This window comes from Orycteropus afer, unplaced genomic scaffold (assembly GCF_000298275.1).
Source record: "Orycteropus afer afer isolate SDZICR_OR568_19922 unplaced genomic scaffold, OryAfe1.0 scaffold00252, whole genome shotgun sequence".
NCBI classification, from domain to species: domain Eukaryota; kingdom Metazoa; phylum Chordata; class Mammalia; order Tubulidentata; family Orycteropodidae; genus Orycteropus; species Orycteropus afer.
The window spans coordinates 3,703,238-3,715,099 of NW_006921839.1; the positions used below are offsets into that span (position 1 = coordinate 3,703,238).

The 11,862-nt window shown below is 36.5% G+C and overlaps 1 protein-coding gene across 1 annotated transcript in view; it reads left to right on the forward strand.

Annotated features, from left to right (window-relative positions):
• The window catches only part of PDE7A (phosphodiesterase 7A), a 176,819-nt gene that overhangs the window by 131,391 nt on the left and 33,566 nt on the right, over nt 1-11,862 (forward strand). Inside the window, exon 4 of the mRNA XM_007949737.2 lies at nt 11,254-11,405. Coding sequence (XP_007947928.1) covers nt 11,254-11,405 — 152 coding nt within the window. The remainder of the gene's footprint in view (nt 1-11,253; nt 11,406-11,862) is intronic.

Consider the following 11,862-nt stretch of genomic DNA (forward strand, 5'->3'; position numbering starts at 1 on the left):
TAGAGATACTGCCTCAGAAACCCAAGAAGGGATCACAATGAGTCAGATCTGACTCAATGGCATTGAGTTTGGTTTTGATTTTGGTTTGGAATTGAGTTTAAACAGCATGTATATCTTCTAAATCATTAGAAACTGAGAGCAAATAATATAAAATTCTAAAGGACAAGATGATAGAGGTAAGACCAAACATAGCATGACAGTAATAAAGTATATGGTTTAAATACTCCTTGTAAGAGAGAAAGATGCTTGGACTGGATGAAAAATGAAATCTGATCATGAAGAATGGTTGAAGATAGCATGGAAAAGTACCAGACCTGAGCACCTGGGGATGTACACTTCCATCCTGATCCACCAATGTGGATCCTTTCTTTTAGCCTCTGTTTGTGAGGTCTCTTTAAGTGACTATCCATCATTTGTAATTTGGTCATTTGTTGAAACTTGAGCATGCAAGCCTGCACTTAAACAGCTGTCGCATTACAGACTAAAATCATATTCCATCTGAAGTTTCTGTTAAATTTTTACTTTTTTGCCATTCTTTTGTCTTGGAAACATTTCTGGTTGTTTCAAAACAACATTTCTTCAGTAGTTCATGTAGGTATCACAGGAGGCCACAATCTCATGTCCTTTTCCCCTGTCTTTTCTAACACCCATGCTCCTACCACCTTCTTATAACATTCTCCCAACTAAACTGTGCTGGTGGAGATTAGCATTGCTGTGTAGAATCACTTTAGAAAGGAGCATTCTCCCCCAGGTATGTGCGTTTTTTAAAATGTATCTAAATTCTCAGTGATTCTGAAATTTTGACATTTGAAAACCACTGATTTTTATTTCTTTCTTTCCCCAGAGTTGGAAGAATAGAATATTCTATCAGCTGACTACCTCTATAACGTAAATTAGAACCTGATAAGGATTAGATCAGTTTGTTCTTGTCATTAGTTGCAGCTGAGTCTGTTCTAACTCATGGCAACCTCATGTGTTACAGAGTAGAACTGCTTGAATTATCTCGTCTGTAATCTTAAGGCATGCAGATCGCCAGCCTTGTCTTCCTCATACCTCTGGGTGGGCTAAAACTACCATCATTTAGGTTAGCAGTAGTTTAGTGCCATCTGTGCTTTGTAAAATGGGGAATTGGAACCTTGTGCAGATTAACTTAAGACTTAATTTTGTATATCACCTTTTGAAGTAAGTTGTATTAAGGCTTTGTGTACTTTCTTTTCCTTCTTTCTTTCTCAGCTCACTAATAAAGGAACTAAGAATTTAATAAAAAGCTATGTTCAAATCTTGACTTTAAGCAACGTATCACATCTAGCTCTGAAGAGTAGAAATGCCTAAGCCATAACATTAATTAGAATAATATTTTTACAAAGGTTTTACATCTCTTTATTTAAAAAAAAAAAAAAAAAACTTTATTGTGTTTTAGGTGAAAGTTTACATGGCAAATTAGTTTCTCATTTAGTAATTTTTATACAGATTGTTCTGTGACATTGGTTACAATTTTCACAAGTGTCAGCAGTCTCATTATTTCTATCCTGTTTGTTTTGTTTCCCTTGATCTAGCTTCCCTGCCCCTCCTTGCCTTCTCATCTTTGCTTTTGGATAAATGTTGACTGTTTGGTTTCTCATAGTTGATTGCAAGGGAGCACATTGCTTATGTGTGATATAGTTTGTTTTATAAGCCAATCTATTATTTGACTGAAAGGTGACCTCGAAGAGTAGCTTCAGTTACAATTTCATAGCATATCTTAGAGCAATAGTCTCAGGAGTTCTTCTAGTCTCTGTTGGTCCGATAAGTCTGGCCTCTTTTGGGGAATTTTTACCTTGTTCTACATTTTTCTCCCATTCTATCTAGGACCTTCTATGTGTCCCTGCTCAGAATGGTTGATAGTGGTGGTAGCCTGGCACCAGCTAGTTCTTTCGGTTTCAGGCTAGATACATCTCTTATTTTACCAATCCTGTCCAAGTAAATTCTACAAGCTAAGGTTATAAGAATTGTTTGAGGGAATAAATACTGGTTACATATTTTATTCTCCTATTATTATTAATCTAATTTTAAATTAAGAATAGCTGTTTAATATTTTCTTTGTTTTATAATATACTTGGACTGTTTCTTCATTTTAAGGTAATCAGACTTGGTATATAAATTAATTTTGAAGTCTTCTAATTATGTGTGATTATTTCTACAGTATCAAGCATGACAGTGGTTTTCCACAAGAAGTTAGACTGTCATGAAAAATCTGATTTTATTAAAATAAATAGTAAACACTCTATAGTCACTGGGTTTGTTTGTGTGTGTGTGCGCGCACGTGTGTGGTTTGGTGAATATTTACAGAGTAAATTGGTTTTTCATTCAATAACTTATACACAACTCACTTCATGACATTGAGTATAGTCCCTACAATGTAAACAGCACTCTTCCCACTTCCTCCCTGTAGTTACTGTTTATATTCACCCTTCTTCTCTATCTCTTCCTGCCATCTGAGCTTTATCCATGGGCAAATACTGCTCTTTTGATCTCATGGTTGGTTGATCTAAAGATGTGTACTGCACGGTGTTACTGTTCACCTTATAGGCCTGTCCGTTGTTTGGCTGAAAATGGAGCCATGGGGTAAGTTCAGTTCCAGGCTTGGAGGGTGTATGAGGACCATAGTCTAAGGGGTCCCACCAGTCTCTCAGACCAATAAGTGTGGTCTTTTTTTAGTTTTGTTACACATTTTTCTCCCCCTCTATCTATAACCTCTTGGTGTAGTACCTTTCAGAGTGGTCAGAATGGTTGTCGGGCACCACCTAGTTCTTCTGGTCTCAAGAGTCATGGAGGCTGGGGTTTGCATTGTTCATTAGTCCTTTGAACTAGTTGTTTCCATGAATCTTTTGATTATCTTCACTCTTCTCTGCTGTAGACGGCAAGAGACCGATAGTTGCACCTTAGTATTTAGTCATTATTGTAGTCATCCATGTGTTTGAAATATTTTGTATCTGTAATAATAACTATAGCCATTAGTTTTTAGTGCCCATTCTTTGCCCCAAAATGTGCAAAGACATGTCTCATATATTATCTCATTTTCTTGTTACAACAGCCCTGTTAGGACTGATTTATAGATGAGGGAACTGAAGATTAGAGACTTTAAGTTAGTTTCCTAATGTTATGAAGCTAGTGAAAGGGGCAGAGCTAAGACTTAGTCTTTGGTATGTCAAAGCCCATGCTTTCACCCATTCTGCTGTACTGCATTTCTGTAGTAGCACATACTACTCTACTAAAGAGCATTGCTCTAAGCACCTAGGGGTTTTTTTTTTTTCCCCATTTATCCATACATGCTAAATGTACAGGCTTCCAAGAAAGCTTGTCCATAGATAGAGGATAAATGTAATTACTCAAGTGTTAACAATAGACTTTTAGATATGACTCTTGTTCTGTTTGAGGGAAACTAGGAGAAAGAAGAGGCATTGGTAGTTCAATGGTAGAATTCTCTCCTTCCACATGGGAGACCTGGGTTCAATTACTGGCCAATGCACCTCAAGTGTGGTGACCACCCATCTGCCAGTAGAGGCTAGCATGTTGCTGTGATGGAGAACAGGTTTCAAAAGAGCTGCTAGACTAAGATGGACTAGGAAGAAAGGATTGGTGATCCACTTCCAAAAATCAGCCAGTAAAAACCGTATGGATCACAGCAGTCCAACCTCTTCCATTGTATTTGGGGTCTCCATGAGTCAGGAGTGAATTTGAAGGCAGCTGACAATGACATCAGGAGAAAGAAAGGGAAGGCTTAAGAAAAATTAACAGAGTATACAGGGATGTCTACAGGGTTTTTTATTTCATCATTATTCAACATGACCTTTCCTTAGACTAGTAATAAACCGTATGAACAAACCCATTGCCATCGAGCTGATTGACTCATAGTGACCCCTTTGAGTTTCCAAGGCTAGGAATCTTTATGGAAGTAGATTTGCCTCATCTTCTTCCCGTGGAGCAATTGGTGGGTTTGAACCACCAATCTTCTGGTTAGTAGTCAAATGCCTTACCTACTACGCCACCAGAGTGCCTTGGTAAATGTTATAGCAATCTCCAAGCAAAATTCATGATTATATATGCCTTTACATCACCTTTATGGCTTTACGTGGCAGATACAGTGATTGCAAGGCTCCCTCTTGTGGACTATTAAAGCAAATGGTGGTCAGGTTTGAAGATTCAAGGCTTTCTGGTTAAAGATCTCTTTTGTCTAATAACTAAATATCGGTGAAATCTTTTGTGCCATTTGGATAGTAAGAAAGAAGGGTGTTTGTGAGAGACGTGGGAGTGATACTGCTCAAGATGTGACAACTGTCCAGCCCTTTTGTGCTCTTATATTTTCAAGCCTATATTTTCTGTCCACTTGCTAATGAGGAGGAAAAAGCAAGAGAAAAGCATTGCTTCTAAAATCTCCTGCTGCCCCAGATTTTATTGTTTTTGGCTCAGAGGAGTCAAGAATGGATAACTAGAATAGTGTTATGAGAAATAATTTTTATGTTCATTTAGTAACAACACTCATTTAATTTTGGTGGAGGCTTATTAGCTTGTTCATGGTCACATAGTGAGGTAATGTGGTATTATTTTAGAACAGAACCAGCAATGCCAACAGCTCTTTAATAGTAACTTGATTAATTCACTTGAGCCATGTTGGCTTCCTAAGCTGGATTGGAATGTAGGTAACCATGTAAACTAGAACAAGCCTGGGACTTAAATAAATAGTATGAGCCTGACAGAAGCTGGGCTTGGGTAAAAGACAAGTTTTATCTATTGTATATTATGCTGTAAAATAAATAATAGTGTGCTGTGTGTTACAGAATGAGCTCATGAGAAAATGGGTAATAGGATCAGATTTTGCGTAATAGGGCCACAGGGAAAGCTCTTTAATAATTGTTCAAATGAAAGTGTTCACTAAATTCTCAGAGTCACTTTTTTCTTCTTCCTAGCTCCTTATATACCTGTTTTATATATGCCTAAATATGTCTTAAAGCCAGTAGTGTCTGGGTGGTACAAATGGTTAACGTTTGGCTACTAACCAAAGGTTGGAAGTTCAGGTCTCTCAAGGGCATCTCAGAAGAAAGACCTAGAGATCTACTTTCAAAAAATCAGCCACTCACTGAGGAAGAGGAAGACACAGAGAGGTACACAAGAGTTAAAGAGAACAAAGATAAACCCTTTTACATATACAATACTGCATTGTCAACGGTAACAAACATTAATCTATGGGTAAATAGATGAGTAGACATGCTGAATGATGAGGTATGTTTAGGCAAAAGAGAATATACCTTTGACCATATATAAAGTTGGCATATATTCTACATAATGTATTTGTATGTGCTGTAAGAAAGTCCAAATATATAATAGAGCTAACAAGGGGCAAAGTTATGACAACTTCTTGGCCATACCTAACCACCCTGAGGGAGCAAGTAGTTGAACTTGTGGGCTCAGGACCATCGTCGCAGGGGGAACATCAAGCTCAATTGGCATAAAATACTACACAAAAACATTGTTCTACATTCTACTTTGGTGAGTAGCGACTGGGGTCTTAAAAACTTGAAGGTGGCCATCTAAATGCAACAGTGGGTCTCTCCTCATCCAGAGCAGAGAAGAATGAAGAAAACGAAAGATACATGGAAATAATTAGGCCAAGGGACTAGTAAACCAGGTGATCCTCAGCCTCTATGACCATGAGACCAGAAGTACTAGATGGTGCCCAGCTATCACTGTAAACCACTTGGAAAGGGGATTGGTGCAGGAGATCCTGGACAGAGTGGGAGAACAATGTGGAACAAAATTCAAAATCATTTAAAAAAAAAAAAAAAAGAAGAAGTTTACTGGTCTGATTTAGAGCCTGGCAAACCCCCTGAGACTATGGCCCTAGTTACCCTTCAGGTCTAGAATTGAGCTCATTCCTGTAGCTTCCTGCCAAACAATATATCGGCATGTAGGGTGAAGATTTACATAAGGTAGATACACTCCTTAGGGCACTCAAACACAGGAGAACAGAAGGGCAGTGTTTGCACAAAGAGATAGTTCAAGGGGCAGGAATGCATAGGGGAGAAGGACATAGAGAAGAGGTAACTACAGGGAGGAAGTAGAAGAGAGCTGGCATTGTGGGGAATTGGCAGTTGATGTCACGAAACAAAATGAGTATGAACTGCTCCATGGAAAATGAATTTGCTCTGAAAACTTTAACCCAAATCAAAATAAAATTTAAAAAAACAACAACGAGAAGAATTAATTCTAATTACTGTAGGGAAACAGTGGAGAGGAAACACAAACTAAATGAAGAAACTGAAAAATTCCAACAGTCTTAAAATGAGCTAATCATGCTTTATCCTCGATTTATAGTTTCTGATCGCTTTCATTAGGTCATATTTTGGAAGCTGCTGTAACAGAGTTTTGGAAGTTTCTCTGATTTTCTCATGGAATACTACTTCTGCATCTGTCAGACTTCATTTCTTCATTTCTCTTTTACCACAGGGTAGTATTCCATTGTCTGCATGTACTGCAATTTGTTTTTTCACTCACCTGTTGATGGACATTTATTTAGGCTGCTTTTACCTTTTGTGTCTTGTGAATAGTGCTGCCATGAGCATTGATGTACAAGTATCTGTTTGTGCTCTTGTTTTCAATTCTTTTGAAATAGGAGTGAAGTTCTAAGGAGCTCTGGGAGCTCTGGTGGTGTAGTGCCTAAGGCATTTGACTGCTAACCAGAAAGCTGGCAGTTGGTGGCATGGTGGTTCAAGCATTTAGCTGTTAACCAAGAAGTCAGTGGTTTCCTGCCAGCTGTTCTGCAGGAGAAAGATAAAGCAGTTCTACTCTGTTTTGCAGGGTTGCTGTGAGTCGGAATCGACGAATGGCCATAGATTTTGGTTTTGGTTATGACAATTCTATGTTTAATTTTTCGATGAACCACCAAATTGTTTTCCACAGTGGCTATTCCATTTTATAATCCCACCAGCAAGGATGAAAGTTGCAGTTTCTCCACATTTTCACCAACACCTGTTGCTTTTGGGTTGGTTGGTTTGTTTTAAAATCATAACCATCTTAGTGACTAATGATGTTTAGCATCTTTTCATGTGCTCAATTTTTCATGGCCATTTGGATAATTCTTCTTTAGTGAATTGTCTATCCAAGTCCTTTACCTATTTTTTGATTGTGTTATTTGTCTTTTTGTTATTAAATTGTAGGAGTTCTTTATATATATTCTTATCACATAAATGGTTCCAAAAAATTTTCTCCCAATGTGTAGGTTGTCTATTCTATCTCTCTCTCTCTCTCTTTTTAAATAAAATTCTTTGATAAATAAAAGTTTTTAATATTTATGACATCTAATTTGTCTACTTTCTCTTTCATTGCTTGTGTTTTTGGGGTTACATCTAAAAATGCATTTGTGTTAAAAACTAAGTCTCAAAACATTACCCCGTGTTTTCTTCTAAGAAGTTTATTGCTTTAATTCTTATGTGAGGTGTTGATTCATTTTGAGTTAGTTTTCATATATGGTGTGTGGGATGGGTCTAGATTTATTCTTTTATTTATGGAAATCCAGTTGTCCCAGCACCATTTACTAAAGAGACTCTTATTTCCCTATTGGATGGACTCAGCACCTTTGTGAAAAATAACAAAAGTGTTTTTGCAAACTGTAAAATTGTAGCACATGTACTTCATCTAATAGATGCTACACATCTATTCATGGTATATTAGATTATGGTTCATCCATACGATAAAATACTTTACAGTCTTAGAACGAGGAAGCTCTTTATGTACTGGTAGGGGAAGAGCTCCAAGATAAAGTAAAAAGCAAGGTGCAGGACTGGTTATACAATATGTTACCTTTTATCTAAAGGAAGTAGAAAAATAGTACTTAATGTTGTTTGTATATGTTTCATCAAAAAACTGAGGAAGGATACACAAGAAACTTTTTTAAAAGATTATCATTTTGGGGAAGGGCTTGGGGGTTGGTTAGATGGTAGTCAGAGGAAGACACAAGATTTTTCACTGTTTTCCTTATCTATTTATTTTCCTTTTTGAACCACGTGTATGTATTAACTATTCAAAAATTAATTAACAAAACAAACAAACAAAAACAGCCCTCCCTTTCACCCCCAAGTTTTGGTCTTACATTAATTCTTAGACAAAGCTTTGAGGTAGTTGTAGTTGGCTTATCTATAAAATATTATGGGATGTTCAGTCTCTTCCAGAATTTAATCTTTTTAGGTATTAATTCCCAGGTGAGGTCCTGGGTAAAGGAAACACTTTTCTCTGGATTATCTGTTGTTTCCCCTGGATAGGATCTCTATCCATTCTTAGTTTGCCTGTGAAATATCCAGTAATTGTTAAGGCTTCTGTAATTGAAGGGAAGTTTTACCTTGTTTCTTACCATGTGTAGGTTTCTATATGGAATTAGTCTCACTAGGATGCATTTGGCTCCTATGATGAGTGAGCATTTCCCCTTGAGTCAATATCTGACATTCAGTTCAATATGGTCAGAACAAAATTGAGTCTCGATCTTCACAGGATTGTTGTGATTACCAAATAGGATAGTGATGTGAACTTGCACTGTAAAACAGTAAAGTGCTTACAAATACAGGGATGGAGGTGCAAGTATTATATTAATTCAACTTCATCTCTTCCCCACATATTTATGCCATTCCATACTGTCCTTTCCAGGTAGTCTCTTTTCTAGGGATAAGACTATAAGGGTTATGTTATGTACTTATATTCCTGTACATCAGCATTAGCTTTTTTCCCTCTGTGCTTCTTTTTGTGCACACCATTTTGAATAATGGTATATACAGCATGTTTATAATAAACAGTAAATAAACAATACTATAGAGAAATGATAAAAACATATGAGTAGTTGTGTGGACATTGGCTTTGTAAACTGATAGATCTGTGTTTTTGAATCCTGATGTCACTCTATATTGGATATATGACTTTGGGCAAGTTACTTAATCTCTTTTAGGTTCAGTGTTTTAGTGTGTAAAATGGAGGTTAATAATCAGTTATCTTTTGAGATTGTTGAGTTGAAGACTAAATTTTTTTTTTCACAAAGTACTTACTTAGAACATTGCATTCACAGAATTGTAGTTTATCCTCATTACCTCAAACAGACTGCACCTAATTCAAACGTAATCACTTGAGATTAATAATTTTACCATCCTGGTTCTAGTCCTTTTTATATAAATTGCATTGGTAAAGATCAGAAATTTAATTACATAGTTGTTCTAGATACCTTGTATTTTAGACTCACTGGTATGAGAAATGGTTTACCTGAATCAAAACTCATCAGATATTTCAAAAGCAGTATGGATTTATTCAGTACATTTTATTGATACTTACCTGGAATCCCTGGATGGTACAATTGGTTAATGCACCATGCTGCAAACCAAAGGTTGAAGGTTTGAGTCCACACATAGGTGCCTCAGAAGAAAGGCCCTGCTTCAGCCACTGAAGAAGAAGAGTTCTACTTAAGCCATTGAAAACCCTATGGAGATCATTGTTACTCTAACACACCTGGGGTCACATGGGTCAAGGTTGACTTGACAGCATCTGCTTACTGGTAAAATATTAACTTGGCACTATGTTAGGCTTTAGAATAAAGAGATGAAAAAAAAATAGTTATGTCTATATTGGAGGCCATCCTCTGTGGAAGGAGACAGATAAATAAGAATTATAATGAAATGTCGATAGTGTGATAGACATATGTACGGGGGTTTGGGAACCCAGCAGAGGTGCCTCCATATCTCCTAGGTGGGAGTGTGCGTAGGCGTTCAGTTGTGCTTCCCAGGGAAGGTGACACTGAGTGAAGTCTGGAGAGAGGCAAAAGCTGGAACATGAAGCTTTCCCTTCCAGGCTGAAGAGATGGATTTTATTTTAAGATGATGAGGATCCATTGAATGCCTTTATTTAGAGGAACATGAGCAGATATGGAATTTTGGTTAATTACCTGGAAGCACATCTCCAAGCAGTGGTGTCAATATCAATTCCATTGTCACCAACATAGATTCATATATGTCATACATTTATTTACTACCTACTACTTAAAAGTCAGTAGAAGAGTGAGTGAATGGACACATGAGAAAATATGTTTGAATATTTACCATTCCGCTTGGTGATTATAAATTAATACAAGTTAATGAAATTGAAAGCTGATGATTTGTTGATCCTTAATCTTAAGTTTTATATGTTTTAGTATGTGAACATTTCACTGAACTTAGTGAACTTGGTTTCTAGAATTTTAAAGATAGTTTCCCTATAAGATGGCTCTTAACTGAAGTCTATTATTTCATCTAGTGCTGAATCAGAGATACCTGAGTTTATCCTAACACTAGAGGGAAAAATGGCTGTGTTAGACTTATTGAAAGATGTCATATTTGTCTGTAATGTAGAATCACATCTTTTCTAAAGTTTTCATCTTGCACAATTGTTATCACTATCCTTTATAGACCTTTAAGGAGTTCTGGTGTGCAGTGTCTAAGGCATGTGACTGCTAATCAGACAGCTGATGGTTTAAACCCACTGGCCACTCCACAGAAGGAAGATAAACAAATCTACTTCCATAAAGATTTACTGCCGAGAAACTCAGTAGGGGTCACTGTGAGTCAGAATGAACTTGATGGCAGTAGTTTTGGTTGGAGCCTTTTAGGATACTTTGTTCCACGTTCCATCTCCTTTTTCTCTAAATCAGACATTTGAAATGATACCTCATTATGATTTGAGATCCTTTAATTATATAATTGTTACAGTCTCATGTGTAACTTGGAACTGTCTTCTGAATGTGAAAGGTAATATGAAACCAGATTTGTCTTTCTGCTCCATAATGCTCCTATAGTAGATTCAAACAATAGAGGGATAGGTGATAGTTCTTGGGAGGTAAAAGAAAACTGATTATTATTCTAGCCACACTCTTCATGAGATTTCTGAGTGCTTCAGAATTGACTATTTAAAGTGCAGCAATTGGTCTCTCTTAGCTTGCAGCAACAGAAGAAAAGAGAATCAGGAATAGAGGAGGAAATGGAACGTGTGGCTAACTGCCTCCACGAATAACTGCCCTCTTTGCTGTGAGACCAGAAGATTTTCATTCTTAGTTTGTCAACTCAATATAGAAATAAAGTACTTAGTCTCTTCCAGAAATGTAGTATATGATTAATTTTTTTAGTACTTTTATTTAACTAGAAGGGGTATTTCAAAGATAGCCTATGTACAATTGTTATTTGATATACTCACCTTTTACTCTTTTTCTTTCAGCTCAATCTGAATTTGAAGTTTCTGTCTCTGCAAGAAATATCAGGAGGTTACTAAGTTTCCAAAGATATCTTAGATCTTCACATTTTTTTCGTGGTACTACGGTTTCAAATTCTCTAAACATTTTAGATGACGATTATAATGGACAAGCCAAGGTGTGTACAGCTTTAAGATAACATTGTTTTTTTTTTGTTGTTGGTTTAATGAAGACCTTTTACCATATGGTACTAATTTATAGAGACAGTTTATCTATGAAAAGAAGTTGAACCCATGTCTCAGATTTTTCTTTTAGAACAGCTGTTCATTTCATAATTTAGTATTACAGAGCAAGGGAAATTGCTGAAATAACTAAGTTATGAAAATATTTTCATTTATTTTGACATGAAATAACAGGTAGATGAATAGAACATTAACCCATAAGTTTATAAATAATCTTAGAATATTGGAGTATTAGTGATTACTTGGTCTAATATCTGTACTCTATAGGTAAGGAAACTAAGGTCTAGAAAGCAGAAGGCACTTGTTTGCGCTCACCCAGCTGGTTAGAGGTCAACCCAGCAAAGGAAGTCTGGTCTCATGACTCTCAGTCAAATGATTTTTTTTTTTTTTTTT